Source organism: Aedes albopictus, chromosome 3 (genome assembly GCF_035046485.1).
Source record: "Aedes albopictus strain Foshan chromosome 3, AalbF5, whole genome shotgun sequence".
Taxonomy (NCBI): domain Eukaryota; kingdom Metazoa; phylum Arthropoda; class Insecta; order Diptera; family Culicidae; genus Aedes; species Aedes albopictus.
In genome coordinates, this window is record NC_085138.1 from 292849079 (window position 1) to 292866775 (window position 17697).

At 38.6% G+C, this 17697-nt stretch overlaps 1 protein-coding gene across 1 annotated transcript; it reads right to left on the bottom strand.

Moving 5' to 3' along the window:
* Positions 1-490: 490 nt before the first annotated feature.
* On the bottom strand, positions 491-5120 carry LOC134290778 (retinol dehydrogenase 14-like; the record flags this gene model as incomplete). The annotated part of the gene is made up of 2 exons (XM_062857976.1): positions 491-908; positions 995-5120. A coding segment is annotated over one exon (762 nt), but the record flags the coding sequence as incomplete, so codon positions are not given.
* Between the last annotated feature and the right edge of the window lie 12577 nt (positions 5121-17697).

Consider the following 17697-nt stretch of genomic DNA (forward strand, 5'->3'; position numbering starts at 1 on the left):
ACACTTCATTAAAGCGATTAAAAGCTTCTCTTAATGTCATCAATAACAATCTTTTCTGAACAGCTAATCTCTTATTTCCTGTCTTTACGCTAACAAAATCTCTTTGGCCTGGCATTGCACGGCTTATATCATCGTCCTCAAAAAAATTCAAAACCAGTTCTTTTGTTTCATTACTCAAAGCTTTTCCAGAGCTTGTACCTTGAGATGAATCTAATACATTATTTTTTTCCTTTCTTGCATCTGATGCCATATTTCTACTAGTTTTAAATTCGTCTACAGTTTTTTGTACTGACCATGATTTTGGTAACAATGATAAAATTGATAGTTTTTCTTGCCTTGTGGCTGAATTTAAAAATTTAATTTTCATATTTTCTATGACTTCATTAAACTCGTTTGCTTTTTCTGTTTTAGCGTCTAATTTAAAAAGATTTCTTCGTACACCTTCGACGATTTCAGCGCACTTTTTTCAGGATAGTGAACATTTTTAACCTTACCTAAATCTATAGGCGAAACACGAATAGCTGCTATTCCTCGGTTGAATATTTCGACGTCTACAGGCATCGTGAAGTCTTCATTTGATTGAATTGTGCTTAGCGTTGACGCTGATGGTATCGTGACCAAACTTTCATAGCTTTGCGAATCAGGTACAACAGGTATGGTCTGAACAGTTGGCATCCTTGAGCCACCGGCTACGCTTTGTTCTTCGTTTTGGGTGAGGTGAGCTCTTGAATCAATATATAGACGGCAAGACGAACAAATACGAAAATCCTTGGTGTTCAGTGTGGATACCTTGGAAAATCCAATTGACTTCAGTTTTTGGATGATACCATTCGTGAGATATCGCAGCTCTTTCGAACACTGAATGTCTTTGAATGGACGAATACATCTGATTTTACTCATTTTGTAATCTGTAACATAGAAAATATTTTCCAATTGTTAGTTTTGAACGAAAATATCACAACACATATAATTAAAATGTGTATTTAAAACTAACCTTTGCACCAAAACGTGTTACACTTTCCTTTACAATTATTATGTTATCAAACAACACTGGATCTAGTTCAAAAACACTGGATTATTAGCTGAAATTACTATGAAATCACTATGCTTCTAGCAACCTTTCTGCATTTACTGTTTGGTTTTCCCTAGTAGATACTGGATGAATTCAGAACCGAGTCAGACATTATTATACAGCTCACGGGTATAAATCATAGAATGCTGGGTAAAGACTGCTGGAAGATAGGTAGAGTTGAACGCTCAGGTATCGTCAGGTACGAGTTTGGAGAGTTGGAGCGAGGTAGATTTGCTGGCGTAGGTATATTGTTATTGAAGAAGATTGTAAATTGTATATACCTGGAATGAATAAAGAGTGCGGCGGTTGTTGATTGAGGTATCAGTCGGCAGCCGTCTAGTTTGATGGAAGGTGACTAATATTATACTAATATTATACCAATTTTAATCAAATTTGGCTGAAATCTTGCGAAAAGCTGGAATTATACTAATGTCATCGTGTCAGACTACGTTGATTTGATCCACTTTTTTGTTTATTGATCTTTGTTCTGCCGCTTGTGTTGTGTGTAAGAGGTAGCGGTCGCGTTCGAATGAAATAAAGCAAGCTGACACCCGACCGCGACAACGAAACGAAGGCAGTGAAAAGTGTCGAATGTTTACAAGCCTGGGCCAGCGTGGCCATGGTGGACTAGTTCCAACAAAGACCATGCTTACAATCACCAACTGTACGTAGTACAGCTAACTGGTATCTAATTACCTGTATCTAATACTTATTAGCACGTTTTCAGCAGAAGGCAATAAAACCACTGGGAGAAATCATTGTTCTTGATAGTGGGATTTTGTAACTTGTTTCAAAATACTTCTAAGGCAGAGAATTTCACTCAAATCTTTAAGCTGTCAGTATCATTTTAACTCAAAATTTTCCAATCTTTCCGAAAAAAATACTTTTGAAACTGGAGAAACACGGAGTACATCCGAAAAGGGCTAAAACTTATTAAGTTATCAAAAAAATCAATATTAAATTAGTAATATCTTCTAAACGGTGCATCTTAGAAAAATGTTACCGAAGTACTTTTTTCTTGCAAATTTGATGTACTTTCATAAAATTAGGGCGACAAACTTTTTTGACTTTACTTAATAGCTTTTTTTGAAAACCGTAATTTTTTAAAACATTTTTTTTTCATTGTAACCTATTTTTCTCCAGAACAACCCACTGTGCACTAGGTAGCATTTTCAGTCAGCTATAACATAAGGATAATAAAAAAATATTGACATGTCACTTTTGAGGGAAAATCTATATTTTAGTTCAAATCACAAAAACCAAACATATTTTTTTACCGTGCATATTTTCTACATATAGCACCAACAATTGTCTAAAACTTCGCCGAAGACAGCAAACCGATCGGACAAACCGTTTTCGAGATACAATTTTTTGAAGATATCATGTGCATTTTTCATAGGCCCTTCTCATAAGTAAGGCTAGATTAAAAATGGCGAACCAAGTATGCAAAACGGCGGTTTTCTCCCCCAAAGACTTGTATGCAAGGTTTCATCCAAATAAAGATATATGAAAATTACTCGTTGCTGAAATGATATGGAACCGCTCTCTGAACAAAATATACAAACCATTTGTCAACAATTCCAGTGTTTGGGTTTATAAATAAGTTGAGATTACGCTTAAATTACATTCCGATAGCAACTCCACAACAGCTTGTGGAAGACAGTTTTAACAGCATTGATAATACATCAAAAATACATGTTTTCAACCGTACTACACATTAGCCATATTTTTGTTTAAGGAAAATCTTTACAACGTCAAAATAACTTATATATAACTACATTCATTAAAACACAACAGCTATCAAAATATCAAAACATTGCCAACAATAATCTCACTATCGTTGCGAGTTGGTCACGGTGGTTCGTCGAAGGATTATAGTTAACGGAGGACTTCGGATGGTCCATGTTTACGAAGAATTACGAAGCCGTATATCAGATCGCTGAGACGTGGTCCTGAGTGAAGGGTTTCATACCAACTGGAGATTGAATGTGCGTTACCATCAACAGCAGCTGCAATCAATACCCGCAGTGCCGGCAATGAGAAATTGGTTCTCTTCGATTCTTTCTAGAAAACGATCAACAAAATCTTGCTGCAGGACAGCTTACAGTTTGTTTTGGAAGGTTGACATGACTAGAGCGGCCAAATAGATTCAGGCAGATGCTTTAGTTTTGCGTAAATTGACCAGATTTTACAATATTTTCGCTGTTTGGGCGTCGGCGTTCATATCGTAGGATTAGGTCATACGATAAATGGTTCGTTGATTGTGGCCCGACTAAGAAGCAATCACTGGTCGCAAGAATAAAATACGGCATATGTGTGATTATTCTTGAACACTTTACTGGGTCTTAAACAACTGCCTTGAGCCGCTCACCGTCTTTGCGCCTGTGAAACGGAAAAGTTATCAGGATTAGCATCCTAAAAATTCCCTAGCCAATTATAAATAGCTTCTTCTTGTTTTACATTATAGTGTTTCGACATTATTGCATTATTTCGTGTGTTGGATTATTTTGTTGTTTAATTGTAGTATAAAAGTATTTTATGCGTGGAATCCCAAATGATATTTTTGGGAGCTATTTGTTATCGCCTAACATATTTAGAGCTAGATTCTAACACAACATGTGTTATGAATCGCTTATAATATGCTTAAAAACATCTTTTAAAATTAAAATATCTAAAGATGTTTTCTGTGTTACTTGGGCAGAAGACTGATTTTGGCGAAATTGATGAGGCTGACGGCAGTATGTAATCGTCATACCTATCAAATATCTAATACATCATGAAAAGAAAAACGATGTGAGAAAAATAGTGCGATGTCTGTTTGCTTATGACACACGTTTCGTAGGTACAAGTGATTTTATTGTGTATTTGAGTCTTTTAACATGTTGCATGTGAGTGATGAACCAGCCCACGGCTGAATGTAAATCTTATTCCATATTAATTCTGGACAGTGATGATTTGATAATTAAGACAATCCTGGTAATGTTTACAGAAAATTTTTGTCGAAGACATTCCAAAACAAAAACTCGCGTTAAATCAACAAACAATCAGTGTGCATTGTAAATTTTGATCCCATTTCCAAAAAGTCAACCCTCTCCTAGAAAGTTTACACGAATAATACTCGTTCTATTTTTCGTCTGAAATATATTTGAACTTTTTCGATTTGCTATCCTATACTTAAATATAATACCCCTGATTATATGTGTTGGTACTCTAAAAATGAACCCTTACAACTAACCTTGAAATCTAGCAGAAAATGCTATTCTTAAAACTGAAAACAACCCAGTCTTCAAATCATCGGATCTTCCTCCCTAAGCTTCACCAAAATCCTGGAAGCTTCCCACAGTTTTCCCTGAGTTTCGATGTTCTGAACCCGTTGGTTGATTTCCGTCACTTTGCAGCCACGGAAGTACTTTCCACTGATTTGTTCAACTTCGGGTGCAACGGTCAGGTAAACCGTAGTCCTGGAACCTTCTTCGGGCGTACGGAAACACCACTGGATCGGCTTGAATACCAAGTTCAACGGGAACGGAATGTTACGCCAGATGCCGGTATCGATCACCCCCGGATGGAGACAGTTGGCTGTGACGCGCGTTCCCTGGAGTCGTCGGGCCAGTTCTTGGGTGAACATGATTTCCATGAATTTGGACAAATTGTATAGCTTGGTCGGGGCATTGAACTGGGAATTCGTAGGGTTGATGTTGCTGAGGTCTCGTCTAACGTTGGCATACCGATACAGTTTGGAGGATACGACGATGATTCGTCCTTGGTCGGATTTCTTCAGCATGTTGATCAGCAGATGGGTCAACAGGAAGGGGCCATAGTAGTTGGTGGCCAGCGTGAATTCCAGCCCATCCGAAGTGACCTTGGATATGAGACCTTCCGCAACACCGGCGTTGTGAATGAGAACATCGATTACGGCCTCGGTGCAGAGAATTTCATTGGCGAAGGCACGAACTGAGGCCAGCGAGCTCATGTCCACGTGACGAACGATGATGTTTTGGTTGTTCGATTCGGCAACGATTTCATCTGTTGGAGAAGAAAAGAGAATTTATTAATTAACGATTTTCTACATACGCTATAAAAAGTAACATGCAATGAAAAGTTAGTGTTCAAAAAAAAATGTCTAACCAAAATCCTTACAAATCAACAAGCCACTACATTCTAAATTGTATTTTAAATGCTATGTAACCAACTAGTGAACTATAAATTGTACAAATTTCATCGTTGTTTCCATGAAGTTAATAAGTAGTACTAGCATTTGATTAGCATTTTTGAACTGTTTGATTTGATGCCACGAACCAAATGAAAATAGGTATATCGTGTTTTTTTTTCAGAACATATGATTCTATACGCGTCACACCTTCAAGCAATATTTCTTTGGTTTGACCAGCTCAAAGTAATAGTTTGCGAACATCTAGGGTAAGTGTACCAATTATGGCTATAGTACCAATTATTCGCCATAGCTGATTTTTACCCTTTAACTATGTGAATCAACAATAAAAATTTAGTGAACAACGGATCACGTTCACAAAAGTTGGTTGCATTCATTTAAACTCCACATTTTGCTTAAATTATGGTAGACATAAATCATTTTCTTTCAAATTTCGGCTTCCTTGCACCCTTTTTCGCCATAGTGTACCAATTATGGCTAATAAGAAATGCATGCAAATAGTGCGAAAAGGGATCGAAGTTAGAAAATGTAGCCATAACTGGTACAGGGTTCCTATCATTGGCACACGCTGTAACAAATACTAAAAGTAGTTTTTGCTCCGTTTCTATATTTTTCCTGTAAAATATGGAAACTAAACTATCATTTAACATATTGATGATAGTTGTTGGTCTTCTCGTTATTTTTGTACAAATAGTTTTCCTTAGGTAGTGCCATAATTGCTACAGGCACCCTATACCAAACCTCTGAGTTGTAATAAAATAGCGCGAAGGTTTTTTTTTACCAAGGGAGTGATATGCCCCCTGTTCCCCCTGATTTCACCTCCACCAAAAACCGGTTATCCAATCAAACACACCCAGAAAAATATCTACTTAGTCACTGCGTAGGTCTCGCTCACCAATCGACAAATCTTTTGTTTTCCTACTTAGTTTCCATTGAAAGAGGTGCATCTCATTGAATATAAGTTGTCCCGCTTTTAGATGGAACTGAGTAGTGAAACACAAGACTTGAAAATTTATGAGTAAGACCAACTCAGTGACTGAGTAGATATTTTTCAAGCTTCAAGAAAAAAAAACTTAATATTCAATCTGGATTCGCTCGCCTCCTTCAAGTAGCCTTCCGTTAAGGCCTACGTTTAGGCGCAGTGTGTTCGAATTTATCGAATCCAAACTTGGCACAATACGGCATTCGAACTAGAACTCTGTTTGAACCCTAATAAATATTCTCAAATAAATACTAGGACAATGATCGAATTTTGGACCCCTAGAGGACATTAGTTTAAATTTAAGTCAAAATCAAATATATTCAGAGGGTGTTACACATAAGGATGATGTTAGTATGACCGTAAAAGCCTCAACTGCCCCTTAAAATACCCACAAGGTCTTTTCTCTGAAAATTTGATGAAAACAACTGATTTTTTTGAAGCATCAGCTTTCACTGTTTAAAGTATACATTTTGGACACCCGGTGTTTAAAGTCACTTGAAACAATAGAGTTAAGAAACTATAGAAAGTTTATTACCTCTATTCTTGAAACTATGTTTGATAAATCTGCCACATGGATATGCTGGATCACATCCTAATGAATTACCTACATCGGCTGTTTTCCTACTCTCCGCATCGACCAATGTGGCGCTAGCTTCTATGCGCGAAAAATCGCTAAAAGTAATTCGAAAAAATATTGTATGGCGAATAGCATCTAAAGGCAAATTTATCGAAGTGGAATACATTATTCGAAAAAATATTTGGTAGTGGTTGTGCACAATGATGACTACTATTAAACCTACCAAATATTTTTTCAGTAAAAGCTTTCTATTTCAAGTAATTCAAGATTAGATGCTTTTCACCATACAAAATAAAATGGATTTACTCCTGCTGATCAACTGTGGCTGGGCGCAAAGCGGGTAATCCATTACCATTACTTCCCAAGTAACACAACAAAACAAGTTGCAGCTACAAAAATGTTAAAATATGTTACATAAATGTTTTTTGAAAACATCCCTAGTTAAAAAATAGCTTTTACAAGTTTTTGCAAAACATGTGTATCCAACGTAATGTTTTCAATATGTTTTCTGAAAACAAATACGAAAATTTTGTGTTTCGTCTCCAATCAATGGCTTTGTCACTCTAGTTTGTTGAACATGTTATAGTTTAGTTTTACCAACTAGACGTATAACATCTTTCATTTTCACAAATGTTTGTTTACGGTCGTTTGTCAATTTGTCGGTGCGTGTCAGCTTCGTTAGATTTGGAATGCAACGTAAAAAGAAGCGCTTAGAAAAAAATTAAGTTTGCTCCTGTGACAGGAGATTCCGCTTGGCGCAGACAGATTTTGTAAAGATTCTGTTTTCCTCAATTTGACCCCAGCTTTGAGCCGTTATTGATCGCACACACTTCCCGAACCATTACTCGCCAGAACAACATTAACGAACCTCAGTCTCCCGCACTCGCTTCGGAAGGCATTACACGTTAATCTTTTGCTTCTGCTATGCTGCTACCACCGTGGCCGGGAATCGTCATCTGCTCTGCTTCGGCGGCGAAACATCCATTTTTTTTCTTAGTTCTCATTTCGAGATCTACCTTCGTGGCAGACAACTTTCCGCGCTACATCTCCATTCTTCCCACTACGGCAGCACAGCGAACAACGTTCGCAACATTTACGATAAATTTTGTTTCACTACTTATAGGATTATGAATAATTCTTTCTATTGAAATTTTGCGTTTTTTCCCGTATGTTTATTTGACGCAAGTGTTGTTGTTTGACTTCACTGTCAAATGGAATGGAATGAGAATTTTTTTATAGGTTGTTTCGCAATACTTTTGGATGACATATTTCAAAACATAATGATGCTAGAAGTAAGTCACTGTAACTTCTCTGTAACCAAAACATGCACTGCCAAGAGTTCACGCAGTGCGGTGTCACGAACACTAATGCAAATCTACTTCTGAAATACTCCCGGTTTGATTTTGCCGGGAACAGCTGATTTTTGTTTACTATTTTTCACCAGTAACTTAAATAGTGTTCGTGTGATGCAACGTGTACGTACGTACACGCAAGCAGAAACCACTAACTGCTTGGGCGAGATGTATCCAGTTACAGTGCATGTCAAAAATGTGCACAATAAAAAAAAATGATTTCATTTTTGTGATTTCATGTAGGGGGTGATACACAAATTATGTCACGCAAAAATCGACCTTTTATGTTTTCTTATGAAATATGCAACAATAGGTGCGGTTTTATCTGTGCAGAAATTGGCGATTAACCCTATAGGGGCTGTCCATAAACCACGTGGTCATTGGGGGGGGGGGGGGGGGGGGGGGGGGGGTTCGGCCGATGAGCATTTTGTATGGACGAATAAAAAAATTTGTATGGACAAATGACCACGCGGGGGGGGTTGAGAATTCCCAAAAAAAAACTAGGAGTGGTTAATGTCTGAGACATAACCGCAATGTTGACGTAGGACAAAGGCGGGAATGAGGTTCCGACTTTTATATATTTAAATGTGCCCTTTCATTTCGCGCCCTTAATGCTAGAGCTAGGTAACTCGTTTTGGAAAGTGCGGATAAAAATGGCTGGTAAAACTCATCCTGGTATAAAACAAACTCTTTGTTGGTCTAAAATATTGAATTAATATGTGTTTTCGGATTTTCAATTGACAAACTTGTGTTTATTGTGGTATACGTTCAGATATAAACAAATTTCTTGCGATTACGCAAAACCAGTTACCTAGTTCTAGGGACGATTTGAAGTCTTAAATCAGCTGATTTTTCGGTTCATTGTTGTCCGACCTTCGTAAATAAATGCATAACGGACCTATCACATAAAAGGCCTATACAATGTATGCTGGCAAAATTCAAATCGGCGGAGTGATGTGTTGATTAAAGTTGTTATGTGATCCATTTCACTGAACGCATTCATAAGATGTTAATTAGTTTAACCTTCCGTGACTCGCGCGGCCATCACTTGAGGGTTGAGCATTATTTCATTTTGAAGATAAATGTTCAACCGTTGTTTGAAAGAATTTTCGTCGAAAGGATAGAATAATTATAATATTGAAAGGCGTTAAGCCATAGCTTCCCAAACATCATATTGCGATCGCAACAATCATTAAAATAACTAAAATTGCCGCTATGAAATGAACAGATAGCGCCACCGTAGCCATGTCTATTTGACACAACTCAATTGCTGTTAACGAAATTTTAGGTAATTTTGATTGGAATTTCGTGAAATATTCTAGATTTGGCAATAATTTGAATAATTTTCACTGATCCTGAAAGAAACTTTTAAATAACAGAAGATTTCGGCAAGATAATTGAAAATTATCCACACTGAATGCTGGAAGCCATTGAAAACGGTCACCGCTTACTGCCGTGAATGAGATTCCTGGTTCTATCAGCTAAATAGCCGAGAGTCGTCGCAGGCTAGGTGCGCAGCTGTGGAGGTGACATCCACTCCATTTGTTTGACTGAACCAATGAAAATGACGGAAGAAAACAGTGGTCACTGCTTTTATTCCCCAAGATTAGCAGATTAGGCTCCTCCCATTTGGCTGGCTTTCCAGGTTGTTTCATTTGCATGACCCTCCCCGAATGCTCCAGATGCATCCATGAACTAATCAACCGAGAAATGATAAAATTGCCATTGAACGGATAGAGTAACCATCCACACTCAAAATCTCCCAGACTTGTTCCTGCTGAGAACTGTAACATCATCCTCAGTGGAACAGCGGTGGAATGGGCCAACGAGGCTGATTATCTCGGTTTAACCCTGGACAGCAAGCTGATCTACAAACAACAGGTCGACAAAACCGTGACCAAGTGCAAAGTTTTGCTAAAACTACTGTATCCCCTCATCAACAGAAGATCATCACTATCCCTAAAGAACAAGCTTGCTGTCTACAGACAAATCATCCTCCCCGTGATAGAATATGGCATGCCAGTCTGGGGGAGTTGCGCTAAAACTCACCATCTAAAACTCCAAAGGGTTCAGAGCAAATTCCTCCGAATGATTCTGAACTCTCCCTGGAGGATGAGAAACACTGAGGTCCATCGTCTGGCAGGAGTGGAGATGTTGGCGGTAAGATTTCAGGAGACTATCCAACGGTTCCAAAACTGTTGTCAATCATCCGATCAAGCCGCCATACGGGAGCTGGTCGCTCACTAGCGGCTCGATGTTAGATCATATAGGTTATCAAATTTAGTAAGTAAGTAGGTTATCAAATTGTAAAGCAAACACCAAATGCCACAAAATGGCAAAACGATCACTAAGCTTCGGCTAAATTACACTACACATATTTGTCAAACACAAACACGAAAACACCAGAGCTGAAAAACCATGAGTTGTAACAATCACTATGTAATTAATAATTGTATAACACAAAACGAAAACATGAATAAACGAATATTTTAACTATTTTAACTAAGGATAGAGTAACCAAAATATTGGATAATTTCGATCAGTTTAATTCCAAAAATGTTTAAACCTATTTTTAGTCCGGATAGAATAATGCGTTGTTAAATTCTGGGTGGAACCATTAGGCCATTAGTGACCGGCTACATCATTATTGCTGGGCCACCAAGTATTCAATCTTTCACTTTTTAGTTGCACCACACTTTTCTCGTTCAATGGAATTAAATTAGCTGATTCACAAACTCTTAAGAAATAAATTACAGTGGTCCTGAACAAGCCCGTTTGATTAATTGACGATTTTAGAAACGAAATGGCATGAATTCACCATGTCACGCAATGCGTGTTGGTTTTCTCCGTGCTGAATGATAAACGCCACCGAAAACTGGACCGCCGCTTGCTGCCGTGGATTAGAATAATGACCAGTTTCACTATTGCTGGCAACGATGCTCTGTCTTTTGCTTTTTGGTTGCACTACATCTCGATCGATGTTGGAAATTATCCAATTAACTCTTGAGGAATCATTTTCGATGGTCCTGAAAAGGACCGGTTTGAATAATGGACGATTTTGATGCATTCACCATGCCATGCAATGCGTGTTTTCTCTGCGGCGTGCGGAGAATGCTGGACGCCGTCGAAAATTTGCCCACTGCTCCGCTGCCACGGATGCGATTCCAGGCGCCTTCATCAGCACGATAGCCGAGAGTAGTCGCTGGATTGTTGTGCTGCTGCCTTGCTGGAGGTGACATCCACCTCCAACCTCCTTGACTGATCCAACGAAAATGACGAAAGAAAACAGAGAACACTGCTTTTATACCCCTAGATTAGCAGATGAAGCTCCTCCCATTTGGCTGGCTTTGCAGTTTATTCCGTTTGCATGACCCGCCCCGCATGCTCCAGACGCTTCAAACGATTAATCAACCAAGAAATGAGAAAATTTTCATCCACCTCCACCCTCCTTGATTGATCCAACGAAAATGACGTAAGAAAACAGAGGGCACAGCTTTTATACCTGTAGATTAGCAGATGAAGCTCCTCCCATTTGGCTGGCTTCCAGTTTATTTCGTTTGCATGCCCCGCCTACATGCACCCAGACGCTTCAAACGATTAATCAACCCAGAAACGAGTAAATTTTCATCGAAAAGAGCACCAAGCATTCATTCTTTCACTTTTTGGTTGCATCACGGTTTTCCTGACCGATGGAATGAAACCTGTTTAAGGAATCTGGACGATTTAAGAAAGAAAACTACATTAATTCACCATTTCACGCAATGTGTGTTGGATTTCTCCGCTCTGAATGCCGGATACCGTCGAAAATTGCCCCATCGCTTGCTACCGTGGATAAGATTTAGTAACCGGCTTCACTGTTGCTTAGGCACGAGTATTCAATCTGTACTATTTGGTTCCACTACATCTTTACTATTTGGTTTCTCGATCGATTGATGAAAATTATCCGCTCATGAGTTATCATTTTCGGTGGTCCTGATAAGGATCGTTTGGTTATGAATTCACCATGCCAAGCAATGCGTGTTGGTTTTCTCTGCGCTTAATGCTGGGCCACCGAAAACTGACCTGCTGCTTACTGCCGTGGATAAAATTAGTAGTCGACTTCACTCTTGCTGACAAACGGAGCTGTCTTCTACTTTTCGGTTACAACACTGTTCTCGATCGATGGAGGTATAATTATTCTTAACTCTTTTGGAAAGACTTTCTGTGGTCCTGAAAAGGACCGTTGGAATAATGGACAATTTTGATGAATTCACCATGCCACGCAATGCGTGTTGGTTTTCTTCGCGCTCAATGCTAGGTGCCTCCGAAAACTAGTCTGCCGCTTGCTGCTGTGCTCAGTGGATGAGATTCCTGGTACTAACAGCCGAGATTTGACGCAGTTGATGTGCAGCTGCCAGCTGTGGAAGTGACATCCACCTGCATCCTCCTTGATTGATCCAACGAAACTGACGAAAGAAAACAGAGGGCAAAGCTTTTATACCCCTAGATTAGCAGATGAAGCTCCTCCCATTTGGCTGGCTCTCCAGTTTATTTCGTTTGCATGCCCCGCCTGCACGCACTCAGACGCACCAAACGATTAATCAACCCAGAAATGAGTAAATTTTCTTTGAACGGATGAAGTTACCAAAATATTAATTCGAAAAATGTTAGAATTAAACAATGTTTCACTCAAAATGGTCTTAATAGGAAAATGCGTTGCTAAATTCCAGGTGGAATCATTAGTGACCGGCTTCGTAACTGTTGCTGAGCCATGAAGCATTCAATCTTTCACTTTTTGGTTGCACCACACTTTTCTCGATCGATGGTGGAAAATTATCCGAACCATAACTCTTATGGAAATAGTTTCGAAAATCCTGAAAAGGACCGGGACGTATGATGGGCAAATAATTTGCATTATTTCACTCCGCCACGCAATGCTTGTGGGATTTATCTGCGCTGAATGCTAGACGCCGTCGCGAATAGGCCCGCCGCTTGCTGCCGTAGCTGAGATTTATGACCGGCTTCACCGTAGCTGAACAACCACCAAGCATTCAATTTATCACTATTTGCTTCCACTTTCACTGGAGGAAATTTATCTAATTAACTCTCTAGGAATCATTTTCGATGGTCCTGAAAAGAACCGTTTGAATAATGGACGATTTTAGGAAGGAAATGAAATGAATTCACCATGCCACGCACGGTATTCTCCGCGCTGAGTGCTGGATGCCGTCGAAAACTGGCCCGCCGCTTGTTGCCCTGGATGCGATTCCTGGTGCTATCGATAGTCGAGCGTCGTCGCTGGGTTGATGTGCCGCTGCTCAGCTGGAGGTGACATTCACCTTTGTTGGTTGTTCCAACGAAATCAACGAACTGCGAACTGCTCTCTCCTCGACGGTGGTCGAAATGGAACTGACAATCAGCTCTCGCATGATCGCATTCCTTCCTGCGTCGTAGCTCCACCGCACGATGTGCACCAATCAGTGAGCGTTGGTAGACTGAACGAGAAAATTTGTCCGCTACCCATATTTATAGATTTCAGCGATTTCAATGTCTGACTTTAAAACAACTTTTCAACTATTTATCAATGATTTTTAGGTTCACCGAATATTACAAATTGAACGCGGGAGTTTCATCTCTCGGATAACGGGATTTGTTTATCATTTCGTTTAGTGGGAAAGATACAGTGAGCGTTTAAAATCTTTCACTCAAACGTAACGCTCTTGGGTTCATAAATTTTGAAATGACACCGGGTATAGAAAACAGAGACGTAGTCCTACGTCAAAATGACCACGTGGTTTATGGACAGCCCCATATACGTTAAACGGATATTTCTAGATTGAGTTTAAATAAGGGCGAAAGTAATATGAGAGAGTTCTCTACATCGACTCTCTCTTCTGCAAATTAAAGTGTCAAGATGCAAATTCAATCGAACTTTTTTACACTTAGAGGCTAGATTGCATCGCAACCTAGCGATTTATGACCAAAAAGTGCAACCATACTTGCATCTTGTCACTTTAATTTGAAGAAGAGAAAGTCGATGAAGAGAACTCTCTCATGTTACTTTCGCCCTTATTTAAACTCAATCTTTTGTGTTCACCCTACCGATGAGTATATATTAAAAAAAAACTATGATGAAAATATAGGAAAATACTTTGAAAATTTCACTGTCAGAATATTTTTGGTCGGCACTGCCTTGGCGGGCCTGCCTTTTGATGGTGCCACCATATTGGTTGTTTCTGAAAAATAAGAAGCTTATCGAATAAGTCAAATGACGGTCGTAGAAAATGCACAACATTATTTGAAAAAATCGATCAACCGAATAGCGCATTAATTTAGTGGAGGTAAAATGCCATAATCCACGGTAAAACTAAAAGCGCACACCTTTTTCGGCCCTGTGATCACTGCTTTTGCTCGACTATTTTGAGTTTACGTTTCTCCGTTACATTAATGAGTTTTGTACATCGCAAGATTTAGTTTCATCTTTCATCTTTTCAGATAAACTGCTGTCAAAATAAAAAAAAAAACATTCTCAATTACGCTTTCATGTATTTGTGTTTACACCACGATTTGTTTTGACAGCTGATGTTAGAATTTTGTTATTTAAAAGTAATAAACACCAAGAAAATACTTCCGATTTTTAAGCTATGATATGGTTTTCATAACATCTCGCTAACAAGTTTGTTTGTTTTCATTAAGTTACATCAAAACTTTTCTATAACCAAAATTTGTTGCAGAAGGCATTTTTCGTGCGCTTTTTCGGTCATATAAAAGTCATGGAACATGTTGTCGCATCTTTATTCCATGACTGTGAAATGTTTTGGAGAAGTGCGTAAAACATTTCTATAACAAAGTGTGTTGCTTGGGTTTATTGACAAAGGCTTATTAGACGAACTTAGCGAATTTAATGCGCTAGAATGATAAACGTTCTTGTTTACACCTGCAAGTATCCCGAGCACTACATTCTCTTTTTGTAAACATGTCGCGACACTCGCACGGGTGACGAGATTAAAGGCGTCCCGTTCGCCCTAAGAAAATACTCGTCATTGCTCTGTTGCTACTAAGATGGTAATCTCAGAATCTAGGTACTTCATATTTTGGAACAAAAACTTATCATTGTGTATTGCATTTTCATTCGTTCAGATAGACTTTCGAGCAGATCTTCGAAGAAGAAAAATAAATACTCACACTTCACACTGCATGGAATTTAGCAGCTGAACGAACCATGTATTCATTGCACCAACCGAGAGAGTGCGTTCAATGTTGTTTTTGTCAGTGGTGGCAAAACTCAATCAATGGGAAAAGCGGTGTAACAATATTTTCCGCGTGTGAGTCTATTTCAGAGTGAAATCCGCAATATGCTTACATTACAGTGCATATGCTGATTGTTTTTCAGCCTCTTCTGTGCGATATAAATCGAGATTACCATCTTCAAAACCGCGAGACAAATTGTTAGAAAGAGAGAGAAGATAAGAAAAAAAATAACACAGCGTCGCGTATCACCTTAACAAAAAATAATTGCTATTGAAATACGACTGTATGGTTGACTCTCTAGACTAACGGCTACGCAGTCTTGGAACCGTTAAACTGAAAGTGATTCCGAAGTCATGTACCATAAACGACACAAAAAGGGACAGTTACAGTTAGACAAAACAATTGACAAAAAACGATAGTAATTATTTTCCCCCTGAAGAAGACACTATCACCGTGTCGAAACGTCGGGTGAATGAAACAGCTCGTTTTTTAAATCCCAAGACTGCGTAGCCGTTAACCAAGAGAGACAAAAAATAATTTCAAAGTAAATAATGATATTTCCAGTACGGAAATAATTGCTGCTAGTGCAGCACAATCTAATTTAGCGAATGATTTGAAAAATTTAAGTCATCTCTTCATTGAAACTTCGAAAGTTATGAAAATACACCCGATTCTTTTTTAGAACGGGATTGGTTTTTGCTATAACTCAGTCAATTTTTGACCGATTCTCATGAAATTTTGTAAACTGATAGTACTAATCGTGCCTACATGTGTACATAGGGCCCATATAGCCGAGGCGGTAAACGCACGGGTATTCAGCATGACCATGCTGAGGGTGACGGGTTCGATTCCCGGTCGGTCCAGGATCTTTTCGTAAAGGAAATTTCCTTGACTTCCTTGGGCATAGAGTATCTTCGTGCCTGCCACACGATATACACATGCAAAATGGTCATTGGCAGAGGAAGCTCTCAGTTAATAACTGTGGAAGTGCTCATAGAACACTAAGCTGAGAAGCAGGCTTTGTCCCATTGAGGACGTTACGCCAAGAAGAGAGAGAGATGTGTACATAATTTGATGAGAATTGATTGAAAATTGACTGAGTTATAGCAAAAACCAGACCCGTGCAAAAAAAGAATCGGGTATACGACCCAGGGGGTCCAAAATATATGGGGGTCCAAATTATATTGGTTACCTTATTCAAAGCTGAACTTGATTTTACTCAATATCAAATAGAATTAAAAAAAAAAGACACGGACACGTTCAATGCCTCCAGTAAGCTATTCGCTCTTTTGAGGAAGTACGACACTAGTCAACGGACTAGCATGCATCGCCCAGTGGCACAGCCGAAAACTTTTCCTGACAACTGCTGTGGGAATCGAACCCGCACTGTCAAATATTTGGCAGCTTTTCAGAAGCTGCTGGAGAAGCTTTTGCGAGAAATTGGGGTCATATGCTTTTTGCCATACAAAATCAAATGATTTCAATCCAGCTGAATGTGGGAACTGTGAATGCGAGTATTCCGTTTTTAACCGTGCAACAATTGGCGATTCACCCTAGTAATGCTTTTTGTGCTTTTGTTTATAGTTGACTTAAATTATAATTAGCCAGGCCAAAACTGAGTTCTTCTTAAATGTCGGGTTGAAGAAAAAACTCTAAAATGTGGATTATTTTGAACTTTTGACGTAACACCACTCACACGACTTTTCCCAATAATTTGATCTTAGCCCTCGGTCTTCGCCCAATTTCAACGACACCACGCTTACGCTGTGCACCACAAGCGTGCATTTTTCTTAGTGAGTATAGGGTGTCCCAGAAAGTATGGGCACAACTTTGTATAGCGAAAATACAATCATTTTCTTAACAAACAACAATTTTTATATTTTTGTATTTTTATTCAATGTATTTCGATTTATACCTGTAAAGAATTTATACATTAAAAAGGGTTTTTGTATGCAGAATGTTTAAAATGAAAAAACATCTTTTAAAACTTCTGCACAAACTATTATTTTACGGTTTTGCCAAATATCCAAATTCGAAACATTTTTTTCGAATTTTTTTCACATGATATATTTGAAAACATGTTTCCTCAGATGGTTGACTAAATTTTTTTATAAAAATATGTTTTGCCTGTGCGTAGGGGTATTTCAGAATTTTGAGAAAACTGAAAAATTCACCTTTTCTATTTCTGGATAAGACATGCCCACAGACATTCGAGTTTTTAAACATGTTTTAACGAGAATAAAAATAAATCAATCTACACTTTATAAAGCTGGAGCATTTATTTTACCTATAGTGAAATTAAAATGTAATTTT